At 42.6% G+C, this 21,758-nt stretch overlaps 1 protein-coding gene across 1 annotated transcript in view; it reads left to right on the forward strand.

Moving 5' to 3' along the window:
- The window catches only part of SEC24D (SEC24 homolog D, COPII coat complex component), a 162,513-nt gene that overhangs the window by 17,316 nt on the left and 123,439 nt on the right, over positions 1-21,758 (forward strand). Inside the window, exons 2-8 of the mRNA XM_063458256.1 lie at positions 2,872-3,070; positions 4,286-4,397; positions 4,494-4,639; positions 4,775-5,020; positions 8,036-8,160; positions 10,295-10,406; positions 10,782-10,909. Coding sequence (XP_063314326.1) covers positions 2,914-3,070; positions 4,286-4,397; positions 4,494-4,639; positions 4,775-5,020; positions 8,036-8,160; positions 10,295-10,406; positions 10,782-10,909 — 1,026 coding nt within the window. The 5' untranslated portion in view covers positions 2,872-2,913. The remainder of the gene's footprint in view (positions 1-2,871; positions 3,071-4,285; positions 4,398-4,493; positions 4,640-4,774; positions 5,021-8,035; positions 8,161-10,294; positions 10,407-10,781; positions 10,910-21,758) is intronic.

Here is a 21,758-nt window from a genome sequence, read left to right on the forward strand (position 1 = left end):
TATAGTTCTAAAAATGGATACATTTTTTTAGAAGTTTCTTTGGTGATTTCTCCACTTTTGGCTATTAGCCCTCCTTCCTCTGGGGTTGAATTTTTTTTTTTTTCATCCTTTATTTTTGTTGTGCTTGAGAATAATAAAGATAGCACATTATACACTTTGATGATCGCAGTAAAATGAAATGACAGGACAAATAAGTGTATATATTTACAAGTATACAGTTCCATGAAAAAGCAAAGTGATAAACATTACTAGTCATTTTAGTGGAAACAGCACATTTATTTTTTGTGAATTCGAGATAAAAGCAAATCAGTACAGTGCCAGAGCTGTGAACATGAGACAAATATGTGCGTATGCACTGAATTGAGAGGAGATGCTAAGAGAGAATTAAAGCAATAACGTAGCTACGTTTCATGGGAGAGTGAGACCCTCAGGAGACCCCTCCTTTAGGCAAGAACTAAATCACCCACATGCAGATATGTAAAAACAAGCCTGCTGCTCAATGGGAGATAGACTCAGATGCAGCTCTAAGGCTCAGTGCCCGAGAGAGAGAGCGTCCCTGAAGTCTGCTGATGCCTGTGTTTCTCATTCATGAAAGGATTTCCCACCTTTCACACAGCCTAGCCTCACAGGCCTCAGATATGCTTCTTGACTGGACTCTCTGCGTCACGGGTCTCAGCTGGGTTTCAACCACTGCCCATAAGGACTCAGATGGTCTATTCAGGTGATTTGGGGCTGTAGAATATCCTCTGCATGGATCTGGGTAGCACACGGCATCTGCCATCTTGAGTGCGTCAGGTGCTGGTTGCTTGTGTTGTGTTGCGGTTTTGACGCGGCTCTCAGCCAGGGAAGGGGTCTCCATGGGTAGACGGGAATCACCCCTGCCAGTCCAGAGGCGGGGGAACGGGACATCCAACACCTACGCGGACCTGGAGCGGAGATCGGCTGCTTCTCCACCCCTCCAGACGCACCAGGCCTCTGAGCTAGCTCTCCGTCAGCGTGGACACCCAGGGACATCAGACACGCTTAGTTTTAGAATAGGAGTGAAAGTCCCAACTAAAAATTGATTAATGAGGCTTTTATTACATATAGTAAAGTGTGTATTATGGTGTATAGATAATGCCACTGCAGCCTCACTGCTCAATTCTCTTCCATTAGGAGTTGAATCACTTTTTATACACTTGTTTTATACAGCCGTAGCCATACCTCCAATTGATGTGACTCATACGGCCTTATTGCACAGTGTGTTTAATTTAGAAATGTGTTTCTCCTGCTCGGTTAATAGCTTGCTAGAGCCTGCAACAGACTCCTGTCAAAGTTCAATTAACAGAGCAGGAGTTTACTTCTAAAGTAACAACACATTGTAAGATCTGATTGAAAAGGATTTTTTTTCTCATTGAGTTTGTGTGAGTCACAGCCAGGGGTGGTGTGGCGAGTAGATTTGGGCACCGCCAAAATTGTAATTTTGTATACTTTTGTTCAAATTTTTTAGTTTTTTGATTTGTCCAAACTGAATTCCATCTGTTCATTTATTTTCGGGTGAAATTCAGCCATTATTTTCATTTCAAAATTTCATTTGGGTGAATGAAATTCCAATCTGTGTAATTGGTACCCTTATGGGACCCTTATGGGATTGCCATATTTAAGGGTAACAAATGAGGGTAATGTTTAGTAGATAGATCCTTTCTCGTATCCTTATGGCACTCCCACAAGGATTAGGGAGCTATCTGCTAATAAGCTAAAAGAAATGGCTTTTTGTAATTTTGGTGTTTCAGACAAGTATACTAAAAATAAGTAAAAAATACTTAGTATTAGAAAATTAAAGGATCACTATAGTGTCAGGAAAACCGACTTGTTTTCCTGACTCTATATAACACTTAGGTTAAAACCCCTTCAGCTACTTACTTTAATCCAGCGCCGGGCTCCCTCGGCGCTGGTGACCTCTCCTCCCACTCCGGAAGACAGCCACTAGAGGCTGGATTAACCCTGCAATGGAAACTGCTATGTTTACATCTGCAGGATTAAAACTAGGGGGACCTGGCACCCAGACTACTTCATTGAGCTGAAGTGGTCTGGGTGACCATAGTGGTCCTTTATGCCTCCAGTAACCCACAATAAAAAAAATACCCGACCTATCCCCCCTGAACCTAATACCGAGAGGGGAAGGAAATAATACCTGGAAAATAAAAAATTAATACTTTCCATTAGATATCTTCTTTTTCCGACCCCCAAAATGGGCAAATAAAAATAAACTACTAAGTTAAAAAAAAAAAAAAAGACCCAAACGCCAAAAAAAGGAGCCGGAAAAAAATTCATAGATTGAGACGCTGTTTAGAAGACATGCCTCTACTTACGGCATGGTCTGTAGGGGCTGGAGGGAGGACATAACCTCTCTTACACTAATATGAGATCATATTGAGGGGGGTATTGAGGATTTATGAAGCGGCACCGCCGGTTTTAATTTTAACTATTACACAGGGGGAGCTGTAATAAACTAAACTTACGGTAAGTACAAAGAACAAATTGCAGGATAAAATTACATTCAACAAGCATTTTAGTCTTCATTAAGTTTGTTGTAATTTCTATTCGTTCATTCATCTTTCAGAAACGAATTCCCCAGTCTAGTGGCCAGGGCTGCACAAAAATAAGCTTCAGAATTGAGCTGTGGGACTGTATGGATATAATCTATAGAGCAAAACTACTTCATTAATCTAGAGTTGTTTTGGTGCTTAGAGTGTCGCTGTAAATATTTTGGTTTTATGCTGGAGGGATGCTATATGCATTTATGCATATATAATCGTAAGTACAGAAATTTAGAAATTGTTCTTGTGTATCTATAATAAAGCTATTTGTGACACTTGCTTTTTGTTCCAGATCATCTGAAATCAACAAGCTGCTAATGAAAGTGTCATCAGAATGAGTCAACAAGGCTATATTGCATCTCCACCTTACTCTCAACCTCAGCCGGGGCTTGGACGGTATCCCCCTGGATTTGGGACACCAGCACCAGCAATGTCTCCTAACTATGGACACTATGGTGGCTCAAGTCCTAGTGGTCCTCCAACCCAGCCAAGTAAGTATATACATTCCATTAAACAGTGATGGGACGGCGCTCCTTATTATGACGCTGTACAGGTCAATCCTTGAGGTTGGTGCTCCTGAATTAAAGGGCTGGATAACACCCAAAAATCACTCTTGCAATCACAGATAGAAATTCCAGCATTGTAGCTTCAGAAGGCCACAAAAACCTGATTGTTCTTATAATGTGTTTCTATGTACATAGATGTGTTTTGTTAATACAAATGACATCATAGCATCAACTGGTCTCTTGTTCTGTGTTCCCTTCTATTTACATTTTATGTAGCTAGCTAAATCAGGAATACTGAAAACAGTTTGCAACAAATATTTTTATCCGTTTCTGTTTTATAGCCAGATCTGTTTAGCTGATCTATTGTTTGATAAAAATGTTTTCAAATGAATCTCTCTTGGCAATTTAATTTGTAAGAATTTAAAAATATTTTAAACTTTTCTATTGCAAAACTTGTTTTTTTTTCAATTTTTTGCTTGCAATATATGGTATCTCACTATAGTTCACTATATTTTTTTTTATTGGATCACAGCCAGATGGTATACCGTGTTTACACACTGGCAGTCATTTTAATTAATCCGTACCTAGGTTCTTGAACCATTGATAATCGACTCACACATGTCCACAGCTCTTTTTAAATCATTTTATTCTTGGGTAACTCTAGTAGCTTCCAAAAATATGGCAGTGGTCTTTAGAGGGCCAGGTAGTTGAGAGTACATGCCAAACATGATTCACGTCAAAAGTACTATTAATGTAATAATCCTTTCATCAAGTTTAAAATATATATATATATATATATATATATATATATATATAAATTTTAATGAATCAGATGTAACAAAGACGAATGAGAACTTACTCCTACTTTTAGGAAATGACAGAATCCTTCAGCCATATACACTGATCAGCTACACCATCAAAACCATATGCCTAATATCATGTAGGTCCCCTTTTTCTTCAAAAACAGCTCTGAGGCATGGACTCCACAAGACCTCTGAATGTGTCCTGTGATATCAGGCACCAAAACATTAATAGCAAATCCTTTGGGGCCTGCGTGGATAGGATTTGTGAACAGAACCCACAGTTGCTTATGTGACTTTGTAAATATGTTATATCCTGTGTCTTCCAGGCATAGTATCTAAACTTCAGGCTTTAGTAAACTAATGGTTAATAAAATTGGGATGGATTTTCTTATTCCAGCAGCATTAAAGTCTTCTATGCCCTTTGGAGCACCACCACCACTCAACTCTCCACCTCCCTCTCAAAATAATTTGCAGAATGGTGCAAACTTCCCTGGAAACATAATGCAAAGGTATTTTCTTTATTTGGAACCTATAATTATTATTGAATAACAATTTTTAAATATATATTTTTCAGAAATGATTAAAACCAATTGTATCTATTGTAGGATGCCAGGAACTCCACCAGGGCTACCACCCAGCAGTAATGCACCTCCCTCCTATCCACCACACAGTCATTCTGCACTCCACACAAATAATGCTCCACCTCCTCCTGTCCATCAATTGACCAACCAGCTCAGCAACATGCAAATAGGTAACTAAACCATTGTTGATTTTGTTGCTTTTTGTTTATATTGTTTGAGTTTTATGTCTGGTTTCGAAGTTGTTACATCGCATGAGATGAATTCTACAGTCTGGACCAATTTTTTACCACAGCATATATTTGCAGGTCATCATGGACCCAGTCATCCTCAAATGCCACCTCCGCCAGGAATGCCAGCACCTTATTCTAATCAAACTCATACCATTGCTTCTGGTCCTCTTCGTCCTCCAGGACCTACCAACACCTTTAATGGTTTACCTTCAGATCCACTTTTACCTCCAACAAGCATGCAAGATGGAATTACTGCACATCAAAATTTCCAGTCACAACTACAGGGACAGTCCCCAAATCCTGGATATACTCTACAAAATTGTAAGGAAACCTTGGCTTTATTTATTTACTTTTCATACCTTTGCAATATTTTTTCTTTATCTGTGATATGTGAACGAATACCTAGAATAGAATGATGAGGAATCAGTCACAAGCAGTGAATGTCGTAAAGCATTCAGCATATTTGTTAAACAGTTAACGTAAGTGTCTGGGAAATCAGGTTTAAGTAGAATTATTTTTCAAAGATATACCAGCTTGCAAAATTAGCTAAGTTTAAAGTTTTTACAAACCAGCTTTTCTGACCCATATGTTGCTACTTGGAAGTGGACTCCATTTTTAGTGAGGTCCTTACATTTGGAATCTCTTCCTGAATGGTATAAACTAAACCAGTAACGGAGATGCCACAATGTCCAGCTGCCCTGTTCCTGAACTAAGTGCACCAGAAGTAATCCTGTACCATGTACTAAATGCTCAAGTAAACCACTCACTGGTGCATGTTACTTGCTTCTTTTTACACGCTTTAGATCCTGGGCCAAATATTCATTACAGATGCTCCAAGGCCTAAAATATGTCCTTTGTGAGCAGTGCATGCTCCAAAAAATAAACTGTCATGTTATAGCCCAAGAGTAACAAAAGATTACCCATACGTGTGCAGAGGTGCTTCAAAGTCTATGCATTTCATTTGCATACATTTACCTTACTTATGGAAAGCATGGAATGTATTGCCTCTGTTTCATCATCATTACTTTGTTCAAACGCAGTATTGGAGGTGTGGACTGTAGTTGAATTTAGATACACTGATATATTGGTGAAAAGTTATTTTATTGTAATGTTTGTGATGCTAGGACAGATGCCTTGGGATTGTCTTTTTACCCTTATGATGTTGGATGAGGACTGTTTTACCACTGAGTCTTCCGAATATTTTGTGTACACACACAACCCGCTCACGCCATTTAAATCAATCCCTTTCAGTTGCAGGGCATTGCTGTGAGCATGCACAAACATAGCAAACATCTTTGCCTAAATCAGAGCACAATGTCTACACAGGCGAAGACGCATTTTGCCGTCCCCAAAATTCGTCTACACCTGTGTATCTATTAACCCCTTTTTGCCTATCGTTTTTTTTTTAATTCTTTATTTTTGACGTGCATGAGAGTAACAGGCATTCGCACTATGCCACAACATTAAAAGCAAGACACGTTTTAACATTAAGCTGAACAGTGGAGGCATATAGGCAAAACTGCACACATTTTTTTTGTTAGGAAATCAAGAGTGGTGCACGTTTAAAACATAGATACAGTATGAATAAAAAAAAACAAATCAATAAAATAACAGCAAGCTTGATCATGTAGGTAGTACTAAATAGCTTGACATGGTTAAGCTACACATTTTCCATAGGTACACAGGATGATGCTATTAAATGCGAGTAACCAAAAAAGATTATTATCTTTGCTTGTATGTCATGGGTTTTGCTCTTATGGATGCTTATTAAAGGAAAACAGAGTAATATATAATAGTATGCTGGATACTTTAGGACACGATAGAGTAATTATAGTAAATGCACAAGTATTGGTATACAGAAGTTACAGCAAGGTAAAACTAATGTAGCTTAAGGACCTCTGGAGCTGAGTTGACCATTGTGATATTATATGTCTCTGTGTGAGATCAGATGGAGAGATATGTTTGAGGATGGCACTGGCTGTTATAACACATCAGGTGAGGTTGCTGTCCCTTAGGAGATTCCTGTCAGGTTGGGCTGTTATCGGCGCTGGGCGTGCTCATAGAGGACAATCTTCATTGTCAGGAGACAGGCACCCCAGCAGTTTGGCACAATATGCATAATGGGGACCATCTGTGCTTCCAATGGTTACAGGTACTCATCTGTGTGTGGTTGATAACCCCTTATCAGGCTTGATATTCAGTCCTTGGCAGGCTTGTGGATAGTATTGTAGGTTGCTTGGCAAATCTGTGTTGCGGCATGATTTCTTAGCTCTTGTCTAGCGCCCAACCCCGCCAGGGGGCGTCTGTTATGGGTAGATGGTCCGGTGACTCTCACAGGCCCTCTCTCACCCTGATAGCCATAGTCGGTTGATTTGTCGTTGGACACGCAGTGAGGTTCTCCGCCGGGGTCAGTGGTGGGACAGGAGCTCGTATAGGCTCCGTGGTGCGGGAGCAGTTGGTGAAGTGCCATGAGTCACCGCCATTTTGCCAGGTAGGCTTTGGGTGGTCCATGCGCCTTAGGCGGATCATGGCTCGAGCTCTCCTCAGTGGGGACCAGGATGACCCCCCTGGCCCAGGAGGGGGGAAGAATGGGACTGGCAGGCGACTCAAGAAGTCAGTGTGTGGCAGTTGGAAAGGGAGGCATGGTGGCGGCCGTCCACCCTGCTCCTCTCCTGAGTAGGCCACAGCCTCCAAAGCCTCGTATTCCCTCCAGGGGGTCTGAAACTCCCGATCTCAGGGTCTGCTACCTCTGCTACAGCCGTGTGAGTATCTCGTAGGTTTGTTTTGGGTTAAAAGCTATCAATTGTAGCCTAAGAGGCCAGATTTCTCCGGAGTCTCTCCTGCATGCGACCGGTCAACATGGCAGTCCGGCCCTGCCCCCACCCCCTTTTGCCTATCTTACCCATCCTTTTGCCCCTTTTGTGCATCTTGACATCTTTTTTGCTACTGCTTTCCCTTTTTGCATATTGTATCTCCTGTTTGTCATCCTTTTCATGCTTTTGGGTGTTTATCTCACCTTTGCTCCCCTGGGGTCGGCATTATGCCTTTAAAATTTTATAAAGCAAAAATCTGGGACAAAAATAAAAAAGTGGAGCAATCAATAAAAACACTTTGGTTTCCATGGTAATCGCTTCATTTTTATAACACAGCCTAAGAATTGCTCATCATACATAATATAATTCCAATATACCCATTTACACAGTGTGAACTGATAAGTATTAATGGTGGTATTTTAAATTATTCTGATTTTGTCCACAGAAAGTCTTCTTTTTGCTGCTTGCACCTATGTTACCATTATATGATTGCAATTTGAATGTGTAATATTTGATATTACAGCAAGCAACTATGGTGCACAGTTACCCGGACCTCCAATGGCATACCCTGGTGGATTTCCTGGAAATCAGCAACAAATGTCTGGCCCACCTCAAAAGAAATTGGACCCAGACTCCATCCCCAGTCCTGTAAGTAAATGTTGTATATAAGTATGGAAATCAGTTAAAAGGACAATACAGTTGAATCCAGAGTAGGAAAACCGCACTCTCTTTTACAATCCCAAGTGCTTAAATGTACCTGAGGTGGGCAAATCCTTAGTGGAGCAATGTGCAAAGAAATGATGTCCAGGCACCTTGTACAGGCCTGCCATCCTTTTCTTGCAAAGGAATACTAGAGTCACCAAAACAGTTCTAGCTTAAAGGGATACTATAGTCACCAAAACAACCTTAACTTAATGAAGCAGTTTTTGTGTATAGCTGATGCCTCTGAAATTTCACTGCTCAACGTAAAGCCATTTAGGAACTTTTGTTTCTTTTTATGCCGCCCTAGCCACACCTCCCCTGGCGGTGGCTGACATGTACTGTATTTTGACTGTGACTGGGATGTAACTTACTTTAAAAGTTTTTATCTCCTGCTCTGTAATTTGAACTGTAACCACACATAGGAGGCTCCTGCAGGGTCTAGCAAGATATTACCGAGCAGGAGATAAGAATGTCTAAAATAAAAAGAATTTGCAATAAAGGAATTGTAAACATCATATCTCATTTACAGGAGGGTTTAGGAAAGTTGTGCAAGTCACATGCAGATAGCTGTGACTAGGGCTGCATAAACAAACTGATTTATCTCCTAAATTACAGAGAATTGAGCAGTGAGACTGCAGGGGCATGATCTATACACCAAAACTGCTTCATTAAGCTGAAGTTGTTTTAGTGCCTGCAGTGTCTCTTTAGGTTGATTTTACTTATGGAAATACTAAATGGAAACAAATCCTTTTGAAATGGGTTAACACACCTACAGAGGCACTTTTGCTGCAAAAACCAAGTTAGACTTGGTTATTCAATCAAATGCTTCTAATGGAGAGCATTTTATTGGCACAGTGCATCATTTTGCCACACGTGCACTAGACTTGATGCGAGGTGGCAGTGTCGAGACCCGCACACACCGCAGGATAGGATATTTAGATGAGCACCTAAATATGTAGAGTAACATTATAGTCATCAGGGATGTAATGGAAGGAACTCAGTCTGCAGAAATAGGCTTAAAAATAGTAAGCCAAAGTGACACACCGACAAGGCAAGGACATGGTCAAAAATAAAGCAAGAGGTCAAATTCAGGCAACAAACAGACAATAAATGTAGGAGCACTAGAATAGACTGCTTGTTAACAGAATAGAGAGCACAGTACATCTGAGCATAGAAGTGCTGTTGCTGGTGACTGAGCTTTAAATAGGGAAAGAGGTGACACAACCCCTCAACTACACATCACATAATGGTGGAGGACACCATCAAAGCCTGCTTGTGTGGCATGGCATTCACGGGCTAGAGATCGCACATCGTTTGCAGGACCCAGGGGGCGCTGACTGCCACGAAATTGAGCAGCTCTGACTCCTCTATCAGGCACTGGAGACCTACTCATCCGCACTGCAAATCAAAAAGGAGTGAAGACACAGCGTGAGAGAGCCCAGTAAATTAAATTAGTGTTAGGAATACATGTTTTTATTACTAATGCTATAGTGTTCGTTTAAGTACAAACTATAGCATTAGTATCGTTTAAGTACAAACTATAGCATTAGTATCATTTAAAGCAAAGTAGGTTTTGTTTTTTTGTTTCCTGTAATTTTCTATATTTGTATTTGTCTCATTTATGGTAAAAAAAAAAAAAAATGTTTGTCCCCTGGCAGTGGCAACTTTTTCAAATGAGCTAGTGTAATATCTAGATTTGCCTATTACTTACAAATTTACATACATCTTCTCTGTTTCTCAACTCTTATTTCTTCCTGCCCATTCACCTCTAATCCTAATTAACAAACTTACTGTATTCGAACAGACATCTAATGCCTCAGTTTGTGTCGTGATTAGTGGCCAGCGGGAGCTCTTAAAGAAGTTGCTGTTGCTATCTATTCTTTTCTCTAACAATGGTTTTTCCACTCGATGTTTAATCTGAGATTAAAGCAGTACTAATTATTGACACTAATACACAGAACTTTACATGGCGAAACAAATCCCTCTCCCCAGTATATAGGGATTCCATAGGGCCAAGTTACCATTTGAATTTGTTCTTAGAATGAGCATAATTAATTTATATAATCTTACTGCTCAACAGATACAAGTGATTGAGAATGATAAAGTCAACCGAGCCGGCCAGCTGTACACGACTAACATCAGAGGACAAGTGCCACCCCTTGTCACCACTGAATGTACAGTTCAAGATCAAGGTAATCATTCCATGTATTTACCATCAAAGAAAATGCTAACCATTTTGTACAATTCTTACTTGGCTCCCACATTTTATCACAGATATGTGCTTAACATGATTGTGATTGAAGAACACGGAACGCATTAAAGAGTGATTGCTTGCAGATTTTATTTTTATAGCATTCATAAACTATGGTGTTGAATCTAAAGAGGAATTGTAGGATAAATGTGTGATATGTTTCGATCATTGTGGAACCTGCGGAATGACTGTTGATTGTTCCACTTTTAGAATGAGTTGTCTCACAATTGCTCTTTGTGAGTAACCTCCTGTAAATAGTTTGGCAGAGTTGAAGCTGTTTATATAGACTACTAATTAAATTCTCTGAATTTTCCAGGTAATGCAAGCCCGCGTTTCATTAGATGCACAACATATTGCTTTCCTACAACCTCTGATATGGCAAAACAGTCTCAGATTCCGCTTGCTGCTGTCATCAAACCTTTAGCTGTGGTTCCCCAGAATGAGGTAAGAAAATGAGCAGCCAACTAAGCACAAATTATTGATTGGAGCTGAAAACCGGTGATCTCACCGTAAAGTAATGTGAAACTTCATCTCATCTGTAGGAGGGAAAGAAAGAATTCCTGCCACTCTGTGTATAACAGACATAACATTTGTGCTTCTTTGCACAAAAAAACGCTTTGGCTACTTTTGTGTAGACTGAGTTATAAAAGCAGGACTAAATATTGTTGTATCCAATTTTATTAAAGGACCACTATAGGCACCCAGACCACTTCAGCTCAATGAAGTAGTCTGGGTGCCAGGTCTCCCTAGTTTTAACCCTGCAGCTGAAAACATAGTAGTTTAAGAGAAACTGCTATGTTTACACTGCAGGATTAGTCCAGCCTCTAGTGGCTGTCTCCCTGACAGCCACTAGAGGCGCTTCCGCGATTTACACCGATTTAATCCCACTTATTTGACGCTGGACGTCCTCACGGAGTCTAGCATCAAATAAAATCCCCATTGAGTAATGCTTTCCTGTGAGCGGGTTTGAATTTGCGAGTGCCTCTGGCCACGCATGCGCATTAGGCTTCACTCGGGAGCTGACGTCTGCGGGGGAGGAAAGGTCACCAGCGCCTAGGGAGCCTGGCGCTGTATTAAGGTGGGAACCCGAGGGAGGGGGGCACTCCAAGAGCCTATAGTGCCAGGAAAACGGGTTTGTTTTCCTGGCACTATAGGATTCCTTAAACACTCAAGCAATGCATTTTTCTAGCCAGTCTGTAATTTGAAGGGGAAAAAAATTAGACAAGGCTTTAAATGACTTTATTAATGGCATTTATTAGGTAAGTGACATGCAGAGATCAGTATCTACAAAATACTACCAGGGCCATCTTTAACGCGGGGCAAACGGGGCAGCTGCCCCGGGCCCTGTTACTGCTGGGGGGCCCAAAGCAGCTGCCAAGTTTGCCCTCTGTTTGCAACAATTATTTTGGGGATCACCGATCCTAAAATGAATTGTTGCGGGCAGCGGACCCGCACACTAAGGGGGCCCATCGGGTGTCCCATACACTTAAGGCCACCCGGTAGGCTTGTGTCAACAGGGGCCCAGTCGGGCACTGTGGCCCTTTAACAATGCAACCAGCCCCTTGCTTTTCGGCAGCAGGGGAGGAAGTGACGGCTGGTCAGAGAACATTGAGCCATGTTGGAAGAAGGAGGACCAGCTGTTCTGGAGGGGGCCAGGCCGGGAGAAAGCCAGAGCTCAACTCCCTGCCACCCCAGCCAGCACACTGGACCCCAGGGAAGCCACCCTCAAGTAAACGGTAAGAAACTGGAGGGTGGCTATCAATTTGTAAATCTTGCATATGTGTCTGTCTGTGTGTTTCAGTATGTCTGTCTATATGTCTGTAAGTGTGTCTGTGTGTGTGTATGTGTGCCATTATGTTTGTGTGTGTGTGTGCCAGTAAGCCTGTTTGTCAGTGTCTATGTGTGTGTCAGTATGTCTGTCTGTGTGTATTTGTGCCAGTATGTCTATGTCAGGGTACCTGTGGTCTCTACCTCCAAAAGAGGTAGAGACTTAGCTGTTCCACCATCCAAACGGTCTGATGACTCCCTTCCCCGCGGTCTATCCGGTCATGCAAGGCCGGCCGCGAGGGAGTGACTGCCTTTTACACCATCTAGGCAGGAAGTCATCATCAGGACACTCCCCCGGATCGACCTGTCAGTCAATTGCTGCAGGACCAATCAGGACGTCTCAGAGGTGTGGTTACTGCTCTGAACAGGGTATTTAACAGAGCTTCTTTCATTAGCTCATTGCCCTGTCGTGGTTCTAGCTTGTTCTAGTCACTCAGTGCTTGTGTATTCTATTATCCCTTTTGGTTTTGACCCGGCTTGTTTACCTTACTCTGCTTATCTCTGTTACCCTTGATTCGGCTTGTCTCTCGCTTACCTATCTTCTGTTACCCTCGACCTCGGCTTGTCTTTGACCATTCTATACTGTACTACTTACGTTAGTCCGGCCATTCTAAGGTCCGGTATACGTATCTGGCTACTGTTTGTACTCTGCGTGTTGGATCCCTGTCCCGATCCTGACATTACGACAGGGCCAATGGATCCTGCAAGTACAAACAGTCAGCTGGCTTCTCCTGATCCTAGGTTTGAAGCCATGGATCACAGAATGGATCAGATGGCGCTTGCGCTACAGGCTCTATTATCTCATGCCAATAACCCACCAGAGGAGATACGTAATACCCCTGTTTCTCCTGTCAGTTTAGGTCTAGAGGTAGCCACAGTGGGTGCTTCTTCTCGCATTACCCCCCCAGTACGCTATGGTGGGGCTCCTGAGAGGTGTCGTGGTTTTTTAAACCAAATTAGTATCCACTTTGAATTGCAACCCCGCTCTTATCCTACAGATAGGGCAAAGGTAGGATTTATTATCACCCTACTTATTGAGAAAGCTCTGAGATGGGCCAACCCACTATGGGAGAACGATAACCCATTAGTGTATAACTATAACGCATTTGTAGCTGCTTTTAGAAGAACATTTGATCCTCCAGGTAGAAAGGTTAATGCAGCCAGATTACTGTTGCGCCTGAGACAGGAGAACCGTACACTGGTGGATTATGCACTAGAGTTCAGGTCTCTGGCGTCAGAAGTCAAGTGGAATGAGCAGGCGTATATGGATGTATTTTTGAATGGCCTATCTGAAGTAATCCTTGATGAGGTTGCTACCAGAGAACTCCCTGAGAATTTAGAAGATTTAATTTCGTTCATCTCTCGTATAGATGAACGTTTAAGAGAGAGACAGAACACTCGAGAGAGGAACCGGAGACCTTCTTTTAGGTTAGCCCCCGCTTTTCCAAGTCCTGACTCCACGGTATCTTTGCTTCCTGAACCTATGCAGATAGGTTATACCCGCCTCTCTGAGGAGGAAAGACAGTACAGGAGAAGAGAGGGTTTGTGTATGTATTGTGGAGCCAAGGGTCATTTACTCTCCAACTGTCCTAACCGTCCGGGAAACGCTCGCACCTAAGTCTCTCTAGAGGACAAGCCTTGGGTGTTTCTATTTTGTCCTCTACTCCTAATTATAAAGATCACAGGCTTCTGCTACCAGTTTCCTTAACTTGGGAGAAGGAAGTAGTAAGGGCTATGGCATTGATAGATTCCGGTGCTGCTGAGAATTTTATCGACCAAGCCTTTGCTATTAAGAACAATTTCCCATCCCAGCTAAGGGAGACACCCTTGGCCGTTGAGGCCATAGATGGTAGACCACTACTAGACCCTGTTATCTTTCGTGAAACCATACCCATTAGTTTAAATGTTGGTATCCTACACGTGGAGAATTTATCTCTTTTGCTCATTTCATCCCCTTCCGTTCCCATAGTTCTGGGGTACCCATGGTTGAAGAAACATAACCCTATTATCGATTGGAAGTTAGGGGAGATACTCTTGTGGGGCCAGGGTTGCCAGGATAGGTGTTTATGCAAGGTTTCTCCATTAGCTAATGTTAACATACCTGAGACTCCTATTCAGTCCACAGAAAGACAGATACCAGACCTTTACCTAGACTTAAAGGCAGTATTTGACAAGAAGAATGCCGATTCTTTGCCGCCACACAGGCCATTTGATTGTAAAATTAAGCTTTTACCTGGGACTATGCCTCCGAGGGGCCATGTATATCCTTTGTCTGTTCAGGAAAACTTGGTTCTAGAGGAGTATATTCGGGAGAATTTAGAAAAGGAAAGGGATTCATTAGGAGGTCTTCGTCCCCGGCCGGGGCTGGGTTCTTTTTCGTTAAGAAAAAGGATGGCACGCTGAGACCTTGTATCGATTACCGAGGCTTGAATAAAATAACTGTCAGAAATGCCTATCCTATTCCACTTATTACCGAGTTATTTGATCGTCTTAAGGGCTCCAAAATCTTCACCAAGTTAGATCTCAGAGGGGCATATAATTTGGTGAGAGTCCAGCAGGGACACGAGTGGATGACGGCGTTCAATACTCGGTACGGTCACTATGAATACACAGTTATGCCGTTTGGACTTTGCAATGCTCCTGCAGTATTTCAGGATCTGATTAATGAGGTACTTAGGGAGTTTCAACATGATTGTGTCATTGTCTACCTAGACGACATACTGATACACTCTAGGGAGATTGAAACTCACCATAGACAGGTCAGAGCGGTATTACAGAAACTTCTGCAACATGGTCTATACTGTAAATTGGAAAAATGCAGCTTTGATCAGTCTCAGATAGATTTTCTTGGTTACGTGATTTCTGGGGAAGGTTTTAAGATGGACCCTGACAAACTCCAGTCTATTTTAGATTGGCCATTACCTAAGGGACTCAAGGCTATTCAGAGGTTTATTGGTTTCTCCAATTATTATAGGCGCTTCATTAAGGGTTACTCGTCTATTATTGCGCCCATTACCAATATGACCAAACAGGGGGCAGAAACTAAGACGTGGTCTCCTGAAGCTCTCGCTGCTTTCAAGAGGCTCAAAGAACTTTTTGCTTCTGCTCCAATATTAGTCCATCCTGATACGACTTTGCCGTTTCTACTCGAGGTCGATGCCTCTGAGACAGGAGTAGGTGCGGTTCTGTCACAAAGATTAGCGGTAGATAAACCATTACACCCGTGTGGTTTTTTTTCCAGGAAACTTTCTGGGGCTGAGAGCAGATATGACATCGGAGACAGGGAACTGTTAGCAGTCATTAAAGCCTTAAAGGAGTGGAGACATTTGTTGGAGGGGACCCTACACCCTATTACGATTTTGACAGACCACAAAAACTTGTCATATATTGGGGAGGCTAAGCGCTTATCCTCTAGACAAGCTCGTTGGTCCTTATTCCTGACTCACTTCAATTATGTACTGACTTACAGACCTGGTTCTAAAAACTCTAAAGCCGATGCATTATCTCGCCAATATGAACCTTCTACTGTACCTGAACCAGTTCTTTCTTCTATAGTTCCGAAGTGCAATATCATTGCTAATACGAATCTCAGGATTCATTCTCCATTACTGGCCGAGATCATTAAGTTGCAACATCTCGCACCTAAACAGACCCCTGCGGGTCGTCATTTCGTTCCTCCTGCTTTTCAACTGGAACTTTTACAGTGTTTACATAATAGCAAGATGGCGGGACATCCTGGTATTCGCAAAACTTACGCCTTGATCTCTAAGGACTTCTGGTGGTCTACTTTACGGAGGGATGTTGAGGAGTTCATCGCTGCATGTGAAGTTTGTACTAAAACCAAACAACCCCATACGCTTCCATGTGGACTCCTGCAACCCTTGAAGGTTCCAGAGAAACCATGGTCCTGTTTGGCCATGGACTTTATTGTCGATCTACCTATCTCTAAAAGACAGACTGTTATCCTCACCGTGGTTGACAGGTTTACTAGGATGGCACACTTCATTCCCCTGCCTAAACTTCCGTCTTCTCCCGAATTGGCAGAGATATTCGCCAAGGAGATTTTTCGCCTACATGGGATACCCTCTCAAATTGTATCGGACAGAGGCTCCCAATTTGTTTCCCGCTTTTGGAGGTCCTTCTGCTCTCAACTTGGTATTAAATTAAACTTTTCTTCTGCCTATCATCCTCAGTCTAACGGAGCTGCTGAACGTACCAACCAGAAAATTGAACAATATTTACGATGCTTTGTTTCTGAACACCAGGATGATTGAGTCGGTTTGATTCCTTGGGCGGAGTTTGCACACAACAATCTCGTTTGCGATTCTACTCATTCAAGCCCCTTCTTCATGAATTATGGTTTTCATCCGTCTATTCTTCCTTCGGATTCTCCTTCCCAGGGGGTGCCGTCGGTTGATGTTCATGTTGCCAATTTGAGGAAGTTGTGGGATCAAACTCGACAAATCCTTGTGCACACCTCTATGTTGGTCAAGAAACACGCTGATAAACGTAGAAGGGCGGCTCCGGTCTTTGTTCCAGGTGATAGGGTATGGCTGAGCACGAGGAACATCCGTTTAAAAGTGCCCTCCATGAAGTTCGCTCCTCGTTATATTGGACCCTACAGGGTGCTGACCCGTATCAATCCGGTTGCGTATCGTTTAGCTCTTCCTAATACCTTACGCATTCCGAACTCGTTTCACGTTTCATTGCTGAAACCACTCTGTGGCGAAACCGACCTCGCCACGTGTCCTTGGAGGGGGCTGATTGCCCGCCTCTTGCCTTTGGACTATGGACCAGACTTTATGGGAATGTGATACCCCAGATAGCCATACCATGGAGCCTATTCATATAATGAAAGACTATGGGAAAGACTTTAGCTCCATGGCAATTGTACTGTGTGAGTAGGATCTGCGCGCTATTCGGTAGTTTTGTGCGTGCAGATCCCAGCTATCTGGGGATAGGTGAAATGTCTGTGTGTTATGTGTAAATGTGACTTTATGTATTTTAAAGTGTTTTATGTTGTTTTGCAACCATGTGGTTAATGGAGTCTGCCTTTAGTCCTGGGTAATTGGATTACTTCTCCAATTAACTCCAGGGCAGAAGGGAGGAAACCAGGGTGCATTGTGGGGATGTTTTTCTGCCAGCCAGAAAGGAACAAAAGATACTTTTAGTAACTTTTGAACCCCTGGTCGGATTCATGCCATTTTTTAATATGTTGTTCCCCTGAATGGATTGATTGTGGATATGTATTTTTATGTGAATGTGATGTATGGTTTTAAAGTTATGAAAGTTGTGTAAAAGTATATTTTACACTGTATGCATAATGGGATTATGTGTCACACTAAGGGGAGGGGATGTGTGGGAGGTAACATCTATGTCATTGGTTCTTTTATGCCTCCCCCTGGGTGTGGCCTGTATGTGTGAGTTGGAAATAAAAGCCAGGCTGGATGAGCCAGTCGAGAGTTCCTGTTTTACCCTCAAAGTGAAGTGTCGTCTCATTATTGGGGGAGGATTTATTGCATGCTGTTCCAGTTTGACTGCTAGGAGTGCAAACCTATTCGTATGGTTCCTATTCAACTGTCTACAGCATTCAGAGGCTTGAGAGAATTCATATGCTTCTCTGATACGGTGATTGTGGTGTCTGCCAGAGTGCTTGGAGTCCTCAGGAAACGCTAGGAGCATCCATTAACGGAGGTACTCAGTCGGGGTGCCAGGTGATCCGTTACACACTCATATGTAACAGATTCTCCTCCACAATAGCCCCTTCTCGCTCCGTTCAGGTGGAGGGTCAGGAGGAGTATGAGGTCAACTCTATTATTGATTCTCGAATCTCCCGGGGGAGAGTACAATATCTGGTTGATTGGAAGGGATATGGTCCTGAGGAGAGGAGTTGGGTACCTCAGGAGGATGTTCATGCTCCCCGTCTCCGCAGGGCGTATCACTCTCGCTTCCCATATCGTCCCGGTTCATTCCGCCCGGTGGGCGTATCTGAGAGGGGGGGTACTGTCAGGGTACCTGTGGTCTCTACCTCCAAAAGAGGTAGAGACTTAGCTGTTCCACCATCCAAACGGTCTGATGACTCCCTTCCCCGCGGTCTATCCGGTCATGCAAGGCCGGCCGCGAGGGAGTGACTGCCTTTTACACCATCTAGGCAGGAAGTCATCATCAGGACACTCCCCCGGATCGACCTGTCAGTCAATTGCTGCAGGACCAATCAGGACGTCTCGGAGGTGTGGTTACTGCTCTGAACAGGGTATTTAACAGAGCTTCTTTCATTAGCTCATTGCCCTGTCGTGGTTCTAGCTTGTTCTAGTCACTCAGGGCTTGTGTATTCTATTATCCCTTTTGGTTTTGACCCGGCTTGTTTACCTTACTCTGCTTATCTCTGTTACCCTTGATTCGGCTTGTCTCTCGCTTACCTATCTTCTGTTACCCTCGACCTCGGCTTGTCTTTGACCATTCTATACTGTACTACTTACGTTAGTCCGGCCATTCTAAGGTCCGGTATACGTATCTGGCTACTGTTTGTACTCTGCGTGTTGGATCCCTGTCCCGATCCTGACAGTCTATCTGTCAGTTTATCTATGTGTGTGTATGTGTGCCAGTATGCATGTCTATGAGTGTGTCTGTGTGTGTCAGTATGTCTGTCTGTGCGTGCAAGTATGTATGTGTGTGTGTGTGTGTGTCAGTATTTCTCTGTGTATGTGCCAGTATGTCTGTGCTTGTGTTTGTGTGTATGTATGTGCCAGTATGTCTGTGTGTATGTGTGCCAGTATGTCTCTCTGTCATTATGTCTGTCAGTGTGTCTATGTGTGTGTCAGTATGTCTGTCTGTGCGTCAGTATGTCTGTATTTGTGTATGTGTGTCAGTATGTCTGTCTGTGCCTGTGTCTGTGTGAATGTGTGTGTTGGTTTATGTGTTTATATGTGTCAAAATGTCTGTCAGTGTGAATGTGTATATCTGTGTGGGTATGTGCCAGTGTGTATATATGTGTGTATATCTGTATATAGTTATTGCGTGTATCTGTGTGTGTGTCAATTTTTTATCTGTGTGTCTGTATATTCTAATTGCTTGTATCTGTGTGTCTGCATGTGTCAGTTTGTGTATCTATGTGTCTGTGTATGTGTCTGTGTATGTGCATGTGTGTCATTGTTTGTTTATGTCTGTCTGTGTATCTGCATGTGTGTCAGTGACAGTATCTGTGTGTCTGTTTATCTGCATGTGTGTCAGGTTGTGTATCTGTATGTGTGTCAGGGTGTGTGTTGTATATCTGTAAGTTCACATTTTGTGTTTCTATATGTAGTCAGTGTGTGTATCTTTGTATCTGGATGTGTGTCATTGTTTGAATCTGTGTGTGTGTATCTGCATGTGTGTCAGGTTGTATATCTGCGTGTCAGTGTGTCTATATCTGCATGTGTATCAGTGTGTGTGTTATGGTACTTTTTTTAAGTCAACCAAAATGTTCAAATGTCTATCTGTTCCTGTCCAAATCAATAAAATTAAATTGCGTATATACGCTGAAGTAATTAAGTCTGACACACAAGGTTCAGGTTAAAATAACTTCGGGAAAGTTTATTGGCAAGTGAAGAAAAAGCGGGCGCGCAGGCCCTTTTAAGAGGCATTTTGCGTCATCATTGATTATTAGAATATCAGCAAATAAACACCATCAATTGGATTAATTGTTAAGTGTCGGTGTTAGTGTCTTACCTATTGGTTCAAAAATAAAAAAGGTTAGTCCCGTGCCCACCCATCAGAGGTGGGATTATTCTGGACACGGGTGGGGATAAGGGGGTCCTAAGCGTCATTTTACACGGTCAATGATATCAGGCTTTATGTCCAGGTGCAAGGTCTCTTATGAATAGAACATTTCATTACTACTGTGTTCTGTGGCCTTCAAACTATACTATCTTACAAATTCTAAGGAGTAGCCAGCAAGTCTTAAGGAGTAACCAGCACCTCCTGGTATTTGTCCTTGCAGGAAAACACAGTCTTTGTCTACTGTACTAATTGGGTTGGGAAGTTCAGTCACGTAATGTAGTTTTAAAATGAACAAGTTAAGTCATGAGGGCAAAAATGGAGGATTGAAGAAGTCAGGTTAGGAGGACAAAATGGAGGATCATCACAGTATAAAGTAAAAATGGAGTTAGTACAATAATTCAATACAAGTACAATAAGGATTTTTTTAATAATCCCACATCAGTCCCCCCTATGAAATGTTAGATTCTAAGAGATAAAAACTTTATTATGTTAGTATCAGAAGACGTGTTAACCCAAAGGCACAGAAACCCCGTGGCCGCTAGCTAGGTGTTAATGCAAAGTGCAAGTCTGTCCCTAGAGCTGACCCTAATAGGCTAACTCATCCATCAGTATGGCTCTCGAACACTTCACACCCATGGGTATCCCATGGCAGCTAACCCACCACTTCTCCGCACGGGGTCTTTACCATTCACTGACAGATGCTGTCCCTAAGCTAGTCCCTTCCTAGAATTCCTGCACTTTATCAACGAAAGGGATTGTTTGCAGCGGCAGACAGGGTGAGTTGACGTCTTGGAAGTCTTGGTCATCAACTTCGAGATGGGTGAAAGTGGGTGCCGTTTGGTCAACAGTCTTCATGAGGGATTTTCTCAGACATGGGAGGACACAACAAAAGAGAAGAGCAAGAATAAAAAGAAAAATTAGTATAGCCATACCAATCTGCATTAAAGCCTTTTGCCATCCTGTCATCCAACCAAACCATCTTTCCCAGGGATCTTTTATCCCAGAATTCCTTTTTAACTCTTCAGACAGGTCATTTAATTTTTCTATGGCTAATGTAACTTTACCATTAGGGCCTGTGTTTTCTGGGATATATGTACAACATGTCATGGTGTCGGGCAAAATTTTACAAACCCCTCCTTTCTCGGCTAAGATCATATCTAGGGCCATTCTATTCTGAAAAGTCATTTGGGATGTGGCCTGCAGCTGTTCGGCCAACCCCTGGAGGGCGTCTCTGGTGTAATTAACAAAACGCTGTTGGTTGTAATAAATATAATTTATCCAGTTTAAATTCTTGTTTGCGGTAACTATGGTAAAAATTGATTCAAATCCTGCAGCAACCTCATCTCTTGCTTTAAACTCATTGGGTACCCCCCTAGGCACCCCAATGGCATCAATGTAAATGTGAGGGTCAAAACTTCCTTTTACTGGGGCTTCACGTTTAACCTTAGTGTGGCTGGGCTCATGGGTGTTGAGGTGTGTGTCAGAGATGATGTGTATAGGCATAATGGCCTTAGTCAAAGTACACTCCCCCCACCACTCTGTGTCCATTCTGGATCTTAACTGTAAATCCCCACACAACCAGTAAATATCTCCTAATGACCTAGTGTGATGCTGCAGTAAACGTACAGGAACAGTTCGATATGTAGCACAATATCCTTCGGGAAAGTTACCCACAAATTTACCAATCCCATCGTCCATGGCATAGCAA

The sequence above is a fragment of the Pelobates fuscus genome, chromosome 6 (assembly GCF_036172605.1).
Source record: "Pelobates fuscus isolate aPelFus1 chromosome 6, aPelFus1.pri, whole genome shotgun sequence".
NCBI classification, from domain to species: domain Eukaryota; kingdom Metazoa; phylum Chordata; class Amphibia; order Anura; family Pelobatidae; genus Pelobates; species Pelobates fuscus.